Source organism: Nanorana parkeri, unplaced genomic scaffold, assembly GCF_000935625.1.
Source record: "Nanorana parkeri isolate BGI_ZX_2015 unplaced genomic scaffold, ASM93562v1 scaffold1204, whole genome shotgun sequence".
NCBI classification, from domain to species: Eukaryota; Metazoa; Chordata; class Amphibia; order Anura; family Dicroglossidae; genus Nanorana; species Nanorana parkeri.
In genome coordinates, this window is record NW_017307472.1 from 47,806 (window position 1) to 69,384 (window position 21,579).

Genomic DNA, 21,579 nt, shown 5'->3' on the forward strand with positions numbered 1-21,579 from the left:
CAGCTGTTGGAGCAGCCCTTGCTTTAGTTCCATTAAATCAAAGTGTGTGTAACCACAAACATAGTCCTGGAAATTTCCAAACTTACCCTTGCTACCCCCACACCGAAAGGGTTAAGCGCTCATTTTTTTCTAGGGGGCTCAAATAAAGCAGTTTTACTTACCTGATCCTCTGTATCATGGCAGTAGGCACTCACCTCTCTCCCCCTCTGCTATGGAATGTCCCTCAATGTCTTCAAATCTAATGCAGGTCAAAGGTCCTGCATAAGACATGACCACTGGAGACCAGGGGACCACTGGAGCCCAGGGAAAAAGAGGCTGATGGGACAAGCCTAACAGCCTGGGGGGAGCTAGTGGGACTGAGCATCAGGTAAGTAAATCTGCTTCATTTGAAACCTTTAAACAAAATGAGTAGTTAACCCTTGCAGTGCAGAGGTAGCCCCCACTGCAAGCTTAAGTGTGTGATTCTCCCCCCGAGTTCATTAAAGTGTCATAAATCTTTTAGCACTTAACTTATATTTTTATTGCAAACTTTAAAAAAAATAATTATTGTGGGACTCTGCTTAATGGCAGGTCACTAAACTAAAAGTGAGGCCAAACATGACATCATCAGCAAACACTGAGGATACACTACCACAAGATTTGGAAGTGTAAATGCAGTGCTCAGCATAATCATTAAACTGTTCTTCAGTGTATACTCCTTCAGTTTAATGAAGCTATATTGGTCCCTCATTATTTTCGCTACATAAGCAGCACTCCTTTATGGTATCATCCATGTCCACATTATTTCACATACACCAAAGATGGATATCATCAAGTCAACATGTGTAGTCAGCATAAAGCTTGCTAACCAAAATTAAGACATACTCTTTCTTGTGGTGAAAAAAATAAATTTGTCAAATGTCTAAAGCCCTGTCTCTTGGGAGCCAAATAACCTTTCTAAATGCTTTTTTCTTACTCCTTTCATGTATTTCCAAGTAGATTTCCCCCCCGTCTGTATCTTATGGGATACTAAGGTCAGACAAGAGATTCACATAATGCAAACCAGCCTTTCTCCGCTGAGTTTTAAGATGTTTGGGAAAGTTAAGAATGGCTCGTTACTCTGTATTAATTTATCAGGAGTATCAATTGCTTACACAGTGACTTTGATTAAGGTTTACCAGCTGTGATACTGTAATGTAAGCTTGTTGCCCCTTAAATGCATACAGATGAAGTTTGCATTATCATCACTTAAATGTTTATTACATTTTAGTTGAAATTCCCATCACCTTTTTCTAGAGCTCTGAGAAATGTATCTTTATGCATCATATATCTGTAATTTGCACCTTTAATGTGTAATCTGTTGGCACTTTATAAACAAAGGATAATAATACATGTGCTAATAGGTCTTGTATTATAACATCAGTACCTTGAATGTTAAGGTTATCTTTTTCTATCTACAATTATATACAAGACTGACACAATTTCATATAGCAACTCAAAATGGCATATTTACACTCTAGTTTGTGATTTTTTGAAAATGTCATGGAGTTGGGATTCAATACATGGCAAAGGATTCCAAAAGCATAATGGTAAAGCTTTGCAGCTGCCTTTGCCTAGCAGAAAACCGGTACTGAGCCTTCTGATAAAATATGAGCCACTGCTAGGATGACTTATTTCAGTTCTGTGACTAATTGGTTTCTTTCAGCAGAGCTAAAAGTTAAAATAGGTTAATAAGTGAAAAGTAGATTCCAGCTGCTGGCTGAATAAAAAAAAGAAGTGTATAAAATGTAATATTGCATACTTAACTGTATATTTTTTTTTTACATTTTTTTTTAAACTCCTGGTCATAATAAATAAACAAAATATATACAAGACCACTATACATTCCTTTTAACTACTTGCCATCTGCCTGTTGTAAATAAACGGACAGAAGGCAAGTTCCTTTCTGCGGGTCACCATATATGAATGGCGTCTTTTTTTCTGCATGTACGCACCCCTATCTTGTGAGCAAGCGGAGTACAGTAAAAATTTTAAATAGCCGGTACCGGCTGTCCCATACAAGCGGTCAGGCAGCTCTACAGCTGTCTGATCACTTGTATGGTGTCAAAGACTGTGCGGGCCCCCTCTCCGCTCCTCTGTGGGCTCAGTACTGGCACAGCAGCTGCCTGTACTGAGATCGGAGGGAGATCAGCATTCTTCCACTTGCTCCGATCTCTGAATGTGGAAGTGATGTGTATTACATCCCTTCTGCTTTCAGCTGTAATTTCTATAGCCAGAGAAGAAGCTGATGAAGCATGTCCATGGGTGACATTAAGGGTCTTAGAGACCCCTGATGTCTCCATAAAGAGGACCTGCCATTGTATATTTTCTATCCGATAGGAGGCTTGTTAGTTAAGTGTAAAAAAAAAAAGAAGGTTTTAAAAAAAGTTGCATATACATTTTAAAAAAAAAAACACAAACACATTTTTAAGTCACCCGTGTCAGGTGCACCTACGTGCCAAAACAACTATTACACCACACAAGTTACATATCACTGCGAAACACTGGAGTGAGGACAATCATTCTAGGGCAATTTATCACTGTTAACACTAAACTGATGAGTGGTAAAAGCTTTTAAAGTGTTGCCTATGGTCAATTTTGGGTATGGTAGTTTTTGCTATTTCGCAGGTGCGTGCATGAGCCCATCCTATAGATTGTACCAAAAATCTGGGTAATAATAAATGTTTCATAACATAATGCAGGGAACTTGTTTCGTTATAAAGTAAGAAAAAGAGGAAAATAATTTGTGATGCCTCCTTTCTGGTCAGAAGACTGCAGGATTTATAGTATCAATTCAGTGATTTTTTTGGAAAAAAATAGAAGCCCGGGGTTATGGGTGGTGGTGGGGGGTTCTCAGGGTATCCTACAAAAACTTGAGATGGGTGTTAGGTTTCAGTCGATGCAGTAGTACCACATTGTAGTCTTTATACTTACTTTGGCAGCACTAAGGACAGTGGCAGTATAAGACTGAATATTATCTCCGCATGCCCCTCCACGAGACTGATGGCACCGAATAAGCTGCAAGGAGACAATACAAATGTTAGAAGAGTATAACCTACAAAAATAGCAAAGATGCTCACATATAATTGGCCGTTTGATGAATACAAAGCTTTGCGACATGTCGGAAAATCTCTTTGTAGGATAACTAGTAAAGGTAAGCCCATTCATTGAACCGGGTGGGATTCAGAGATCCTAGCAGAATGAGCTATATCTAGTAATATGACAGTACTGTAATGATTAGCAGTATTACATATATTTAATGTACAACACACTATTAAAAGGGGAGAAGAATTGGAAAACTGGAGCACACAGAATCTGGAGCAGTTGCCAATGGTAACCAATCAGCTTCCTTCAGTTTTGTTTAGTCAAACTTTGAAAATGAAAGCTACAAGCTGACTGGTTGCCATGCAGAGCTGGTCCAGATGTTCTCTGCTCCAGTTTTGAGAAATTCCCGTTATAGTGTATTGATGCAGAGTATTTGAAGAATGAGTCTCACATTGTATTGTTTTTCACATCTCGGTCACCTCACTCCCGCAGTGTATGTTGTTTTTTTTTTTTACCCCATGCTTCTGTGTGGAGTAGAAACTGAGATACAGACTGACAAGTTCACTCCTCTTCATTCCCAAACATGATCTGCAAAGTAGACCGCTCTTATCTCACTGTCCCTGCACTTTCCCAGGGCAAAACAAGGCTCCCCTTCCAGTTCTAGTGCCTATGCTGAATCCCGTGAGAACGTGTCCCCTCCATCTGTATTCGTGTGACATTGCTTGTGTCTGGAAAGTGCAGGGACGGAGATAAGAGCTGTCAATCAGGAGTCCATCTCCTTTGCAGAGTGTGGTCAGGAATGAAAAGGAATGAGCTGTCATAGTCTGTATCTCAGGATTCACTTCACAGAGAAGCATGGGATAAAATAGTTAGTTAGTTGAGCTTTAAAAAAAAAATTAGACAAGACTTCTTATTTAATGTACTGCACGGAATACAAAATAAGGCAGTCTGGTATATGTTATCTCCAACAGTATGTAATTTACAGCACAGGGTACCAGTGGTGTAGCTAGAATGGAATGCTCTTTGCACCAGTTGCCTACCAAACAATGCCTGCATAGTTCCAGTGCCAGTGTAGTAGCACTGGAACTATGTCACAGTGTAGTGTAGAGCCTACTGCAATTCGAGGTAGGTAGTGGCACTGAAAATGAAATTTTAATGTGCCTCTTAATTTTCCCACTAACCACCACTGCAAAAAAATGCACTTTGCACTAGTGCAGGGGTCGGCAACCCCCGGCACGCGTGCCCGGCTTGGCACGCGAGGCCACATCGGCTGGCACGCAGGCCCGGATTTCCCACAAGGCCACCGAGGCCCGGCCTCGGGGCGGCAGCGGTGACCCTGTGGGGAAGTTGCGGGCGCCGGTGTAAGGTATCCGGCGGCCGCACACTACGGTCCGCCGCCGTCCAATCACGACGGGGCGGCCCGAGGCTCCAAAGATAAACACATTCAAATAATTAGTGAGTTTAACTTATTATTAGCAGTACAACTATGAGTACAAAAACTGAAATTTGCTAATACCATGGTGCACTATTGTTCAATGGCACTCGGTTGTCTGATGGTTGCAAAAATGGCACTCGGTGTGTAAAAGGTTGCTGACCCCTGCACTAGTGGTTGGAGGGAGGAAGAATACCCGTTACATTGGTGGTTAGTTAAAAAAATGCATCATTCTTCTCGCTAACCACCAATGTAATAAGGGTTCTAATTGCCACTGACCACCAATGAAAAGGGAATGTAAGCAGACATTATTATTACAGGCCATAATTCTTTGTTCACACTGACTGGGGTCAAGGTATTGTCACTGTTGGTGTCATTATCTTTGTACTGTAGCGAATGCTGGTTTGTTGACAGCATATTGTTATGATTATTTCTTGCCACATATTGACATAATTGCCAGTTTGTTGCTTACATACTGTCATTATTTTATGTTGCCCTATTGTAACAACTGAACATGTATCATGACTGCCATGTAAATGCCCACGCATTATCACAATTGCACAATTTACTGCCCGCATATTTTAACCAGTTGACATCCGCGGTGTTAAACCCCCTTCCCATCAGCCCATTTGTTGCCTGCATAATGTAATAATTGACTGTTTATTGTCCCATAAGTACCATATATGTTTGCCCAGTTGTAACTCATGTATTACCAGGAGTGCCTTTTTCGCCTATGTATTGTTAAGTAACTGCTGTCTAGAGAACCAAAGTACCATGCCAGTACCATTATATTATTCAAACGCCCTCCCTGGGTTTCTCTTTTGATTTAGCTATGGGATAATGGGTTCAGAATATTTGACGCACATTTTACACTATATGTGCTTGTCTTAAAGTGTATCTAAACCCAAAAACAAAAATCATAACATCTTGCAGCTTACCAATTCAATTTGGTGGCTGCATTAGTTTCCTTTTTTTAAGCTTGTTTCCTTTATTTTTACTTGCTCCACTATATCTATGGAGAAGCCATATTAGCCATCCTTGGATACCAGAATTGTTAACCTGTAGAGAGGGCGGTGTTACATGGACTAAACAATTCAGACGGACTTTACATAAGGGACTTATAATTAAAGCCTAACTCCAGGTAACATTTTTAAGCAGTTACAGTAACAGTTTGTTTTTTTTTCCTTTTGGTTTAAAGGTTTTAACTAAAAGTCAGTGTTGAATGGCATATTTCCATCCTCTAATTTCAAATTTTGCTGGGCAACTTGGTCTGTTAAAGAAAGTTAAATAACAGACGTAGTGGCAGGATCAAAAAACTATAAAACTATGTTACATAGGGTAAAATAAAGAATGCTGTGTTAATGATACTGAATGTCACTTTTTTTGCATATTTCCACTCTAACTGTTGTAAATGATACTCAAAAAATGTTGCACCACTGGCTCTCACTGAACACTATACTGTAAGCCTGATTACAAACGTATTCACTTTGGCACATTCAGAGACACATTACTCGGCACTCAATGCGCACTTCTGAGCTTTCCGCAACTGAAGTTACACACCCTAGTGTATTTTGCCCATTCAAATGAATGGGCGCACTTTTGCTAGCCATGTTAATAAATAAAACCTATGAATGGTCAAGAAAATAAATTCATAAATGTCTTATACAGCCGACCCCGCGCAAATTCGCGGTTCAGAGTTCACGGCCTCAGTTGTTTGCGGATTTTTCCTTAGAACTAATAATTGTTAGTTAGTAAATTATTACTGTATTTACTCTTCTTATACCAATGAAAACAACAGCGGATACCAAAGAAAATGCGCTTGCATGAATTACAGTACATATAGGGGTAACATCGGTATTTTACATTCTAGCACTGTGGGAGCCTTAGCAGTAAAGTACTGTACAGTATACTGTGCACAGTGCATTGTGAGAGACATAGCAGTACAGTACTGTACAGTACTGTACTGCTAAAGGTGCCCATACACTGCTCGATTCTCGTACGCGATTCGCGGGAAATCCCGCGATCGTACGAGAATCGAGCAGTGTGAACAAAGACGTGCGACCGTTTCTACTGTACGGTCGCACGTCTTTTGTCTAAGGAGCACGCTAGAAAACCAGCTGAAAATCGTACGATTTTCAGCTGGTTTGAACGGTGCTCGGGAGACAAATGCCGAACAGGCCGGTGTGCGCACGCGCACACTGCCCGTTCAGCATTGCGGTCATCGGAAGCCCGCCCCTCAGGGGGCGGGCTTGCAAAGATCGAGAGTACGATCTGCCTGTCCAAGATGGGCAGATAGTACGTTTTTTTAATCACTTTACAACCATCGCAAGACTAAGGTCTTGTGATGGTGTACAGTGTATGGCCACCTTTAGTCTCCCACAGTGCTAGAATGTAAAATACCAATGTTTTGCCGATATGTACTGTAATTCATGCAAGCGCGTTTTCTTTGGTATATTTACATTCTTTTTTTTTTTTTTTTAAAGCGTAATGTATTAGGCAGAGTTTGAAATGAAATGAAAGTGTTTTGGGGGTATATTTAGGGTTTGAACGATAAAAATAGGCATTTATAGGCATTATTTTGACCACATTCAAAATTTGGGGTTTTTCACAATGCGCGGGTACTCTAGGAACGTAACCTCCGCGAATTTCAGGGGTCGACTGTATTGACACTGTATTCAACTTCTTTTCTAGTTGATCGAATTCTGTCCATTCTATGGTCTCATGACTTCACAGCCTTTGTGTAACACAGTTTCTGCATACCCACTCTGTCATTACTGATTTAATGAAAATCGAGAAATGTCATAGAGTAAATAGCCTTGATTTTTCACCCCCACTCTACTGTGGAATATGTTGGCGCCTTATAAATAAATACTACTAAATAATTAACGACAAGTCTGTACACCAGATTGAAAGCCATCAATCACAGGAACTCCCTGCACCCATGTTGACTTTTATGTCTGATAATCTATATGGCATATCTGTACATTTCAAATTTGACAAACACAATCTTGAAGTAGACATCTTATCTTTTTTTTTTTACAAGGTTACATACTTTTTCCATTGCTGAGAAAAAACAAATGAAATGCAGTTAGTGTATGCATTTATTGAAATCTAACATTTCAGTTTTTAAAAATGCTGTAAATATTTTTGTTCTTATAAAAAATTGAAAAAGATATTTGCAAAGTTAAAGCAATATTTTTGGCAGATTAATGTTTTTACCTTAACCAGTGAAAGACCATGAGCTTACGAGGTATGCCCAAAAAATTTATATAAAGACCATGGGCTTCCCTTAGGATAAATCTCTTTAACAACAAAAAAACAACTGAGAATGTTGCAGTGACAGAGGGTTTTAAAGGAAATACTTTCCAAGTCACTGACCCAGAACATGCATTAGAAAGTCATAGTTAGGTCAAAGATCCTGATCTGCACATATGTACCAAGTCAGTACCTCGTAAAGTATTTGGGTTAATGGGTCAGGGCGGTAGCTAGGCAGCTGGCACTTTCACAAGAAGCAGACAGCATTGACAGAATTCATATTCTTGAAATAAAGGTTTTTATAAACCCTTCTCTACTCTATGCAAACCTGCACAAAAGATATATTGCAATAAAGCCAGTTCCTACAAATGGTTAGAGCAGGGATTTCCAAACTGTGGCCCACCAGCTGTGGTGGGACTACGAATCCCATGAAGCATCTCTCTCCGGGAGTCATGTCTGTGGCTGTGAGAATCTTGCAAAGCCTCATGGGATTCGTAGTTCCACCACAGCTGGAGGGCCGTAGTTTGGACATCCCTGGGTTAGAGAGACACTATTATCTTGTCCATTCAGGGTAATGTAACCGTGTCTGTGTAAAGGTCTTCCCCCATCCTGCAGATACATTGTAAGTGCTCCCTTGCTGCTCCTTCCACTGCCTAAGCTGGTGAAAAAACTTTGTGTTCCTATGTATGGGTGAACATGTGTCCACCTCCTATGTGACAGTGCTCAGGTCTAGCTACCAATGGCTAGGCCTGAGCACTTGCACATGATAGGCAGACACAGGGAACATATCCAAAATTTTAAAATAACGAAATTTCTGATGCATTAAAAATTTTTCCCAAATGACATTCTGAAACACCTTGTGTTAAATATTTAAAAAAAAAAAAGCCATCATGGAGTCCCCTGCCTATTTATACCAGACCCAATGCCAACAAAACAAGAAAAAATCCCTGATCCGAGCAGCAGCCTGGCAGAGCTGCGCTCCCCCCCTCCTGCCCCATACCAGGACACATGACCCTCGACATGGTCCCCCCCTGGCAAAGCACCTTCTCCCCATCTTGATGAGGACAATGGCCCCTTCCCCACAACCCTGGCCCGGTGGTAGTGGGGGTCTATGGGCAGAAGGGAATATCTGAATCTGGGTGCCCCCTTTAATAAAGGGGGCACCAAGATGGCGCCCCCCCCCCTTGTGCATTAGTAAGGAATAGTTGTTACCCCACTCATTCGCCAAATAAACATTAACAGTGTGAATAAACACAAAACACATTATACAAAGTCCTTTATTTGAAAAAAAAAAAAAAAGAACACAGTTTTTGACAATTCCCTTATTAAAAAAAAGGGTCTATCAATGTAATTCACATGTCAGTTATGTCATCCAGTGGTGTAGATACACGTCAATCACAATGGATGACGGCTGCTGACTGGTTGACATTTTGGGTCGGAGTTTGGCAAGTCAGCCGCCTTCCATCGTGATTGATGAGGCTCTACATCACTGGACGACATGATTGGCCTTTGGATTACATCAATAGACACTTTTTTAAAAAAATTAAGGACTTGTCAAAAACCTGTGCTGTTTTTTTTTGTTTTGTTTTTTTAAATAAAGGACTTTTGTATACGGTGTTGTGTGTTTATTTACAATTCAGTTTGGTGAATTAGTAGGGGTAACAACTACCCCTTACTCATTCAAAAGGGGGTGTGGCATCTGGGTGCCCTCTGTATGAAAGTGGGCACCCAGATTCAGATAAGCCCCCTACCAGGGTGGTGGGGAAGAGGCCCTTGTCCTCATTGACATGGGGTGCTTTTCCAGGCTGCCCAGCACTGCCCAGTACCAAGCACTTGTCTGTTGCTCTGCTGCACCAGTGAATAGCAAGGAAAAAACTTGTGTAGACACCACCATATTGCTGTTCTCTGGAGCAGTGCTTCTTAAAGTGTGGGTCGCGACCCCATATGGGGTCCCGCAAGTGAACAGGGGGGGTTGCGAAACCGACCGACGTTGGGGGAAAGAGGAGATACCGACCAACGTTGGGGGGAAAGACACCGTCCGACGCTGGGGTCCCTTAAAAATTTCCTCGGCCAAAAAGGGGTCACGAGTGGAGAAAGTTTAAGAAGGCCTGCTCTAGAGCCAGCCTGCAGAGGAACCTATCCATTAGATAGATCTTTACTTTCTGATCCCTGAAATAAACCTGGCTACAGATGAGGAACATCTATGTGTTTGCATCATTAACAGGGAGAGTGGGTGCATTAAATGGGGAAGGGTTTAACTTTTTCCAAAATCTAAAGTTATATAAGATTTTCAGGGCAGCTTATAAAACAAAAAGCAGGCATCGTGTGAAGAAAATAGAAATATCTTCAGCAATCATTACTTTATGCCCTAATAGGCCTTATAATTAAATGCACTCTTTTGATTTCAGTATAGGCACACTATTATTATCAACATGTTATGCTCATTGACATATTTAACAGGCCAGTCTATTCTATTCTGTTTTGCATTATAACCATAAAATAATAAAGGTTGTATTTTTTTTTTTTTTTTATTAAACAATAGCTGGAATGTATAATAATAATACTTATATAATGTATTGTGCAATAAATCTGCTATAATTTCCATAAACTATGTCATATTTAGATTTAGGAATAACTGTGTAAGCAGAAGGATACACAACATTGTATATACAAGATTACACACTTTATCCCACAAAATGAAACAAAATGCTTAATTGAGATACTTATCCCTCTCCAAATAATCTTCTGGGTGCCACTCTGACTGTAGTTTGAGCGGCTTTGGTTTTTAATAGCCAAACACATCCATTAAGGATGCATGTTTGTTGCAAAAAAGAGATTTGGTCTGGCACTATTACCACAAATACATTTAAATAAATATAATCAAATGATCCAGTTTTGTCTATGTAACATTAAATATTTGATTTACTGGAGGATTTTATAGTGGATGTTTCCCTGCTTAATTGATACTTATTTTGATTTATTTATGCATCCTCTGGGAATTGTATTAGGAAAAATTAGGAGTATCAGGGAAGATAGTTTTTACGCAACATTGAATTACTCAGTGAGAAATTGATATTTACAAAAGAGTGGGATGAACTTTGAACATAGCAGATTTTGGTTCAGCTTAGAATAGTGGGGAGGAGCGTCATATAATTTTGGAATGCTTACAGATCACGATTAATATCAACTACCATAATTACATTAATCCTTATGAAACCATAGAACAAACACTTTTTACAGTTAATGGAAATAGCTTTAAACTGCCAAAAGACAATACAAATCAGAAAGAGAATAATCAACAACTCCTCACTCCTCATGTGCACATTTGCAAATGACAAAAACACATTTTGAAGTCTTTAATGCTGATAAACTGTAGCCCAGTCAAGGACTTTAAAAGCGACAGGAAAGCACTCTTTTTTTCAATATACTATCTAAGTATATAGAAAGTATATAGTAGGCACTTATTAGACCAGGTCTAATAAGTGCCTAAGGACAAAACAGGGTTGGACATGCTATTAGCTGCAAGTGCCTGTGCTGATCATTGGTTGGTTGTATGTTCTTGTGGAGCCCCTTGTATCCTGGAATCAGGGTGCACACAGGGTTTTGACTTGTTGAGATTAAGCCCTGCCAATCCTGGCACAATACTCCACCCCTTGACACTTAACTGTCAAATGCCATGGCCACCCATTTTGTTTGTTTTTGCAAAAGAACCACCTTCAAAATATCAGCCCCTATGCACTACCACTATTTTATGCACATAATACAGGAAGAGATGCAGCCCAAAATTTTGGAAAACATTCAGTCTAATGGTACGTACATTTTGAAAAGGAATCTGTCAGATCAGAAATATGAGAGTTGGCATTACTGGCTTGTTTTTGACGTTTCTGACTCTAGGTCTGTCAATCTCAGATTTCCTTACTGCTTAGGAAGTGAGAACTGGCCTGGAACAAGAATTTGCATATTCAAGAGATTTCCTCTTTTATGAAATAGTGTGCCGAGGGCTATGCTAACTGTCACAAACCAAACTAAACCTAGTAAACAGAACTATACCTTATGATTGGAAATCTGAAGGATGGGGAATTTTCACCAGGGACCCCCTCACAGGTGTACCCTTCTCCCAGGACTCTTCCCCAGATACTGGCAAATGTAGCAGTAAGATTCAATAGGACCACCAGTGGAAATAGACAGGCAACTAGACAGGAAACAGGAGCTGGTGGAAGCACCGAAGATTGAGGATCTTGCATGTGCCCAGCTGTGAGGGCTTGGAGGACTAGAGATTTGCAAACTAAGCATACCAGTAGTAGCTGTGCCCAGCTGCAAGAGCTAATAGGAGCAGAGTTTTGTATACGAAGTGCACCAGAAACAATGCCAGTGGCTAGATTTGACAGATGGAGCATACAAGAAACAGCTGCCAGCAGTCAGGAGTAACAGCTTGAAGAACCCAGGAAGAATGCAGCTACCAGATGCAACAGATGCAATGTACCAGAAAGTGAGCCAATGGCCAGCAGTGACAGGTGGGCATACCTGAATGAGTGGCTATGGACTGCATAGACCAGGAGGCAATGGCACAGGGACAGGAATGCTCAGGTACAGAACAGGCACACCAGGGCAGGCTTGGTAAACCTGTGGGGTCTCGGCAACACATGGAGAAATGTTGCAAGGGTATTTGTTAATGGAGTATGCCAGCTCTGAGGATGCACCTATGTAAGTGAGCAAGGCTGCAGGTCCCTAGGAGACGTGCTACTGGAACAGGGAAGATAAGCAGCCACTACAGTAACTATGACTTCTAAGAAAAGTTTAAAACCAACAAAGTGTACTGCTTAATCAATGAGAACATACTCAGAAGGAACTAAAGATGCACTGTACTTTAAAGCAAACCACTCTTTAACAGCTTTAACAGTAGGAGTCCTGTATAAAACTAGCCATCCATTCATAGATTTTCATCTTTCAGCCGTAACACTCAAGGCTAAACTGCATGTATGGAGGGATCTACCCTGCTGGATATTGTATTTAGATAGATGGCACCCACTGCTGCCCGAATACCTGAACAGTGACAACATCTGAATACCTGAACAATGACAATTGTTCACCTGACGCCTTAATTTTTCAAACAAAGTTTTCCAATCCGGGAGGTGCCAATGGGGCCAACCAGGAGGAATCGGACAAAAATTTAGCTGTGTATGACCAGCTTAAAGGAGAAGACATCATGAGGTTCAAAAATGGATGGTCCCCTAATTATAGAAATCCCTTACTCGAGTACGGACTGGAAGGAGACGTCTGATGTTTAAAAAGGATGAAGTTTAGACGGACCACTCATAAGATCACTTAAGGGGTAGTATATAATTTCTACTGTTATAGCTTAAATCAACGCATAGGTTTCAGAATCACATAGAGCTATATAGGTACGATCATGAGGTTCCTGTTATTATGACAATTAGCCAGAAATCCCTCTTTTATCCTTGTTTGTTTTCCCATAGCAACACTCTATTACTGAGGTCTTGGCTTCCCTAAAGAGCTAAGCACCACCTACTCACCAGTCCCTTTCCCATTGAGATTGTTCTTACTGGCCAATGAGTTATTCTCACTGGATGTGGGGTGGTAGGTTGATGGGGTTATTTTCAGATTTAAAGAAATCATGCTTTGCGCAGAAGAGACTTTAACCCACACAATGGATACCTTGCAGGGCTACAACCTCCTATCTGTTAAAGCCAGACAAGGTGCCAGTTTAGCTTCGATTGTCATTGCCATGATGCTGCACATGTGATCAGCTATGACGACAGTGATTTGAGGGCTTAAAAGTTCAGTTGGGAGCTGAAAAAAGCACACTGACAACCTTCACAGTTGGCATGCCTTAAAAGTAATAGTTTTGGAAGACATTAAATTGGTGGGTAATGTTCCTCTTCAAAGGTTGGAGCCAGGATGAAACCTTCATATGCAGATACCAATGCTATGTTAATACCTGTCAATTTTTAAAACACAACAGCTCCAGCCCCAGAAACAGAAAAACAAGCAAGTATGATCCATAGACAATTTAAAATCACTTTGAGAGGTAACATATAATGTAATGCCCAGTGATTCCTTAATACACTACACTATAAGAAGTGGATTTTCTAGAACTATTGTGTTGCTTTACTCCAGGGAATTGTGGCAAGAAGTTGCTGGATGGTTGTGGTTCCCAATAAATTAAAGGATAATCAGAATGGATTACTCTTCTAGTGCTGTGTTCTAAAGCTTAGGGTTAATATTCCCAAAGCATTTGAAAGGAAATAATTCTTTGGAAATATAAAAATTAGGTTAAGACGTTTAACCTCATACTCCAGCTTTACATGTGTGCTGTCTTTGTAAATGGTATCAGAATATTTTTCTTAAACCCTTGCACAATACAACTGCTTGTATATGTGTGGCTGGGCCTGCGAGATGATATGTTTATGAAGTCAGAGACAACATTTATATCCCTTCTTCTTGTATGTCTCCATCCCTTAAGAGAAATAAATTACAGATGTGAACAAACATGTACACAACTGTGGCACTGAAACAAATTTCACGCTATTGGCTTAGCAGAGCTTGGAGAGAAAAAAAATCTGTATTAAGGGCCAAAATATGAATGACTGATGGGGAGAAAATCTGGGATGTACTTCAGGCAAATTGAGTAACACAGGAAGCATCATAGTCTGGGCAGAAAACCGCCCACACAAATGGCTGCTGGCTCCACTTCAATCAGGAACGTGAAACAATTGTCTGATTAGCACATATTGGGGCCGTTCTACATGATATACAGGCTATTTATCCAACTGCTCAGTGGGAAGACTAAAGCATAAAAGAGCAATGCAACCACAGCAATCTGATCCCTTTGTAGGTAAGACTCCAACGCTATTATTTCAATGATAAAAGAAAATAAACAAATTAGCCTTATGCGTGCTCTAGAAATATATCACTTTACACTGCACTTGTAAAATGGAAATGGCAAGCTCTATACCTACAGCTTCCAAACAGGTTTAGATATTTCTCATAACTAGGAAAACAAGAATTCATAGAAGATTAGGCAGAGAATAAACAAATAGACCCAGATGATCATCACAAATGTTAGATATGGCCATACAATGTTTCTCTAAATCTGAAAGACTGAAACGTTGTGTACCTAAGCAAAACTTCCAGATCATAAAGAGAACAAGAGATGATCACAACATAGATGCATACAATCACTAAAATCTTATAATAGCTTTTGTCATTTCTTAACTCATTTTCAATATTTTCAAGTTAGGAGCTTTCATTAAAATTATACTTGATGTTCCAGCTATGAAGGACCTGCTATAGGGTGACAATGCTCTGTCTCCTAATTATGCTCCTGTGTTGTGACACACAACCTGACCCACAGATATCAAATGGAAAAGGCAAGTGGCTGTTTCATCACAAATTACATAGTCATGATCGACTGTAGTCACCACCCAGCAACATGCTCTTACAAATACTACCACTGGAGTGCATGCAACTGGACATAAATTGACAGCCAAGAGGCTGAAGGAAATTATCAACACTGAGATGCAACAAATGATGAAAAAAAGTGAAAACAAGCATATACTTTTACATACTCAACCTACTGCTTGTCTAGATCCCCTCCAATCAGAGAAAAGAACAAACTGACTCATGTCAATGCATGTAATTTACTGATGCTCCGGATCTCTTCAAGCTAAAACTTGAGGAGGAAGTACTGACAACCTTTAACCTCAATAAAACTCTGTATGGGAAACATTTCAATATAAGGTTTGATGAAACTTTGGCTGGCATCAGTGGGTTTGTCAGGCAAAATAATATAATATATGTATAGATTGCTTAAAGTGTATCTCTAGTCAAAAAGTTCAACATTTCTCCTGGATTTGATTGAAAAAATAAAATAACAGCAAAAGAAGGGCCAGAACACTGAATGTGCTGGTCACATGTGTAAAAACCTATGCTCTTGGTCATGTGATCACTGTTTGAAGAGATGTTCAGAGATGGTGTGCCAGAAGAACCTAGACCTTTGAACACGTTTGCAAGCACACACTACTGTTTACTTCACTCCTGTAACGGCCGCCGCCGTCACCTGCGGGCAAGGAGGGAGGAAGCGGCGGCCAGCCGCTCCTTCGCTGGGTCGATTGCGTTCCAGGGTGGAGCGCACGCTCCTCATTTCCGGGTTTCGGGACCGCGTGCGTTCCACCGTGGAACGCGGAAGTGTGCCGAGACGTCCCTCGGCTCCTCCTGTCCATCAGTGACCTATTTAAACGCCCAGTCGAGACAGCATGGCGTTCCAATATTGAGCCAGAAACGCCTGCTGTCTCCTGGGACCCTCCACAAGCCTCCAGATTGTGCCCTCCAGCATACCCCGGATCCGGATACCACCCAGGAGCCTCTACTGCTCCCATTGTGACACCTCCACTAAATCGCAAGTACTCTAAGTGCAGTTGCACCCATCCTCAGTTGGACTGTTATAAAGTTACCTGCATAGGCTTAAGTTACATTGGGGGTTTTGTACTTCCACCAGATTGGGTATATCTCATTGGACTCCTGCATTTATACTCTTCATTATCATTTGCCACTACTTCTCAACTTACTTGCATAGTTAACCCCATCCATTAACCATATAATTTAAACTGAGGCTGTGATGCGAGGAAATCTAACTCTCTGTTAAAACTGAGAGAGTGAAACCAGAGTTCCAACCCTGAGAAGCCTCCGCAGCTGCGATCCACGCTACCTCAGTCCGTACAGGCGTGACAACTCCCCCCACCTTTCTGTTTAGGGCCAGGAGCCAAAGGAGAGATTAATTAAGCAATTATATATGTATTGTCTGCACTGTATTAGCAGTATATACTCTATATAGTTACATAGTTACTATGTAACTATGTAACTATACTGCTAATACAGTGCAGACAATACATTTACAATTATACTAACATGAATGTATTAAATGATCTGTATGTAGCCCTGTACTATGGATCATTTAACCCATTCATGTTAGCAGAGGATCATTGTAAATGTATTGTTGCAGGCACTCTATATGTACATGTACTATATACTACATATAGAGTGCACTGAACAATAGATTTACAATTATCCTCTGCTAATATGAATGGGTTAAATGATCCGTAGTACATGATATGTAGCCCTGTACCCCCTTTTCCACTTACAGAGCTAGGTTATTTTTCTTTTAAATAAATATTAATGTAATTTTATTGGTATCTATCTACCAGTAGCTGCCTCATTTCCCACCCTCGGCTTATATTCGGGTCAATACTTTTTCCCAGTTTTTTTTGCTAAAATTAGGTACCTCGGCTTATATTCGGGACGGCTTATACTCGAGTAAATACGGTAACCCTGACAATCTTATGTGAATGAAAAGGGAGGAATGCTTGACTAGGAGGAGGGAGAATGCTCCTAGAGGAATTGTTGAGGGAGAACAACAGCAAAAACAGCAGGCTTTCTCATCTGTATAACAGCTCTTTGCTCCCCAGTCATCAATGCAAACCAATGGGCAAGTGTGGGAGGACATGTTTGTTTCCTTCACTCCTCTTCCCCATACTTCGCAGAATGATGACCCTGTAAGTGGAATGATTCCGCACACAGATAGTTTATGGCCTCGGATGCAGACAGGATGCATCCAAGTCTGTACATCGTCTGTGTGTAGGGACCTGTGAAAAGCAGCATTGAGGGTGCACAGCTCTTGCGTCTACATAGAATTAAATGAGCTGCCAGTGCGCATCTTCCTGCAGTTCCGGGCACATCAACAACGGGACCTTTAAGCTGCACAGAGCAAAACACCCGTGTGAATGAGACCTTAAGGGTCCCGGCTGGCAACAGATCTCCTCAAAGAGAGCGAGTGGGCATAAAAATGTCGTATGGTCGATGAGTGTAATTAGTTAGAGTCCTGGTTTTGCCTCTAGAAATCAAGCTCCAAGATATTCATGTCTAGTCGCTGGGAGTTGGGTATGTGACAACCTGAAAGGGAGGAAAAATGGTCCACCCTGAATTTCTTATGTCCTACCCAAGAGTTAAAGAGTTTATCATTATGACCAGGGGAGAATTAAGGATGATCTATGATAGGAGTCATTGGTAAAGGATATTGTGTGATGCACCATTTATGTGAGATGTTTGCAAAAGTGCAGAGAGTAGACCTGATTAACAGAAGAATCCTTGCATTAGCATAAGAAGCCATACCTGCCCAGGAAACCCCTGATAAGGGGAATCGTAGAATGTTGTATTCAATAGTTACCCAGAGTTTGTTATCCCTGTGCCAGCACCGGTCTATTATACGAGGTAAGTGGGTAGTGGCATGATATAAGATAGGTTCAGGGAACTCTATTCCCCTTTTACACTAGAGTAGTACCAGTATGTCTTGCCATGGTGCATCTCCTGTCCATATGAATCTTATCAATTCTTTATGGACAGTTTTTAGAAAACTCTGAGCAGTTGAGGCCAGAAGGGTTTGCAGCAGATAGGGCAACCTAGACAAGGTATTCATTTTAAAAACTTTTTCTCCCAAACCACATAAGTGTATTTTTTTGCCATTAGAATCTATCAAAATTATTTCAGCATTCCTAAAAAGGGATATTTAGGTCTAGGATGTGAGAAAGGTTTCTGGGAATCTGTGTGCCTAGATATGTAATTTTGGTTTTCATCCATTTTAAGGGGCAAATGGGGTTTCAGGTGATTTACTAAGGCCTGGTGTTAAGGTAGCAAGCTGTACTGTTTAACTTCCATGAAAAAAGTAAGGTCACCAACAAGACCAATCAGTCTGGCAGGTCTGTGTAAATTAAAGAAACAAATGGACAGAATTACAGATACTTTGGCAGGTAAACACAACTCATGTGTATTTGTTTTAACTTTGTATTTAGATGTTTACCCAGAGTTAAGCTTTAAATAGAACAGATTTAAGCCGATACAGAACGCTAGATTTCTAAGAATGTTCCTGTACAACATTTTTGCATTGAGAGCCAATGGTGGACAATTACATCCCTTCTGCAAAATCACTTATCTGTGCAGTTGTCAGTGATAAAATGATTATTGACAAGACATACAGGGTGATCACTTTTATATATGTGCAGTCCCTGCATGTCTCAAGGAAATGCTTCATATTGGATCACTTCCATTATGGCAGCTTCACCCTGTAACAGCTAATACTTTACAATCGGCAAGTCAGCCCTTACCTTATTTTCAGCATATGCAAGCCAACGACTCCCCAAAGCAATAGGATTCATGTTTGGCCCAGGACATGGATAGCAGCCTGGGGGAAAAAAGGTTCCAAATAACAGCAGTAAGACATTTTCTAATGGAAGAATATTTTAAACAACCCAAACAAACAGCATTCTAAACAAGGCTCTCTTAAACCTCTAAACATTCATCAACAAAATGCTTACATTTCTTTCAGTTTTACAAGATAACACTGAGACACTGTAGAAACAGTTAATTAGGTTACAAAAGCATGTCTTCATTGTTTTGTTTCTGAGGGGGTTTTCTTTTTTTTCTTTTAATAAACACAATTTTGTTTGGGAATGTTTTGAAACACATAGGGCTTGTCTTTCAAATCTGAGAATAATGTTAGCACTCTGAAATGAAATGAACTTTTAAATATTTGTTTTCCCTAAGCTATAAATCCAACATATTTACATCAAACCTTCAGGATTTTTTGAGCATATCACTGATGGGGAGAATGACTTGCATCTTGCATAAGGTCTCCTCCAATCTGGATATGATGCTATTTAACATACTGCCAAAAATGTAGACGATGAACTAATTTGTTATCCTCTTCTATTAGAAAGAAAATTGCTTCCATTTTAAAAAAGAAGATATATAAAATAAATGAATCTACAATGTAAATCTGTGACCAGGCAAATGCACCCACACAAAGGGGTTCATTTATAAAAGTTCCTATATTTGTCAGCGCCATCTATGGACACTAGTGCCATGTGAACAGCATGGCCAAGCAAAACTTTTATAAATTAACCCCAAAGAATTTCTTTAACTGCAGAAAACTAAAAGATCTACAAAATGGTCCTGTGAATCTCTATTCCACATCAAGCATAAGCAGAAATATAATTTTTAATTATGATCAACCAACAGGATGTAAACTACCGAAACAATAGCGGTTTAACTGTTGGACTCAATAGTTCTAAATTTAAACAACTGTACACTAGCCATATACATACTATGCTATTTCAGTTGTTTTATAAATACTAAATACATATTAGAAGGTCAATATAGTGGGTTCAAGTGTGGATTTTGATAACTAGAGCTTAGTATTAGTGTAAAAAAATAATAATAATCAAGCACAACTAAGGGTCTGCAAATTGTATAATTAATAGCATTTGTCTCAATCTTCTGCCATGCTGGACATTTTCATTACCGTCCATTTAGTGATAAAAAACTACAGTACCTTTAGATTCATTTGTAAACACCTTTGCAGCCTAATAAGTGTCTATTAATGGTTCCTGAGAACAAGAGCAGGCGCCTGCATGAAATTTTATCTGTTTTACAAAGCATACCAGGAGCCCCAAAACCTGGAATGCTCTTTTATGTCTTTGGTCAGTCCCCTCAGCCAACTTCCTTATAGTACAAAATTGTAGTGTAGAATGACCAACTTGCTAGTGACAATTTGCTACCTAGTCCGTATTTGCAAGCATTTTTCACTCTGTTGCTGTTCCAAAGACACTCAGGAAGAAAAAAAGAATAGAAAAAAACACTACATGTAGGCACCTGGAGTTGCCTGCTGTGATGTTCAGATTCCAGGTTATTAATGTTACAATGTTAACCTGGTCACTGAAATTAGATGGGGTTCAGACATATAAATGTTTATCAAGGACTGGCCTTATTTTCAGAAAATATCACTGATTAGCTCTATGATCATCTAATGACTGAACAGACCCACAGTAACACAGGTCATAGATATGAAATGACTGTTGAATGAATCTGGCCATTCTTGAAAGGATCAGAAGATTTAATGGGCCTACTAGCTAACTTCTAGATCAGTCATATAGGTTTAAAAATTGCTGCTGTTTGCCCACTGCTCTCTCCATTCCATTCCTCCATTTTCTAAACATACATGCTTGGCTGTACTCAGGAGACCTGAGCAAGCGTAGCTCTATCCCAAAAGGTGACAAGAATGATCACAGGACAGTTGAATCTTATCTGCATGTTCAATTGTTCTTCTAAAGCGACTCTGTCTCTATAATGAAAGAGGCAATAAAAGGTCTCCCTGCAAAAAAAGATAAATAATACTTACCTTTCTCCCTGGCCAAACTGTTACATGCACAGATAATGTTTGCTAAAGTCTGTTCAGAAACCAAAACTTCAAACAATGTCGATCCCCTGGTCTCCCACTGCTTCTCCCACTGCCCCTTGTATTACTACTGTAGTGAGCAATCACAACTTCTGTGTTTCTCACATGACAGATTTAAAGAGGAAATCCAGGAATTGTAAAAACTAATCCTTGCAGTGGGGCTACCCCCCACTAGGGGCTAAAAAATAAAATAAAAAAAATAAGTATATACTCAACTGATGCTCGGTCCTGCCTGGCTGCTGGGCCAGTCTGTGCAGCTTCTTCCAGGCTCCGGTGGTCTAAATACCTGTGACATCATCACTTCTAATGCACTTTTAATGCAGGTACCTTAGACATGAGGATGCTGAGGGGGACAGAGGTGACCGCTGACCGCTGACCGCAGCAGGACCGAGAATCATTTGAGTATATTTTTTTTATTCCAGCCCCTAGAGGAAAATTAGCAGTTAACCCTTGCAGTGGGACTAGTCCTGGAGTTTCTCTTTAATGAATAATTCTAAGGCAAAGTAAAAATATGGAAACTGTA

At 40.2% G+C, this 21,579-nt stretch overlaps 1 protein-coding gene across 1 annotated transcript in view; it reads right to left on the minus strand.

Moving 5' to 3' along the window:
• Positions 1–21,579, minus strand: part of LOC108796970 (breast carcinoma-amplified sequence 3-like) — a gene marked incomplete at its 3' end in the record, with an annotated part of 206,142 nt that overhangs the window by 38,818 nt on the left and 145,745 nt on the right. Inside the window, exons 10-11 of the mRNA XM_018568540.1 lie at positions 18,928–19,004; positions 2,953–3,036 (exon numbers count right to left, since the gene is read on the minus strand). Of these exons, the coding sequence (XP_018424042.1) occupies positions 2,953–3,036; positions 18,928–19,004 (161 nt within the window). The remainder of the gene's footprint in view (positions 1–2,952; positions 3,037–18,927; positions 19,005–21,579) is intronic.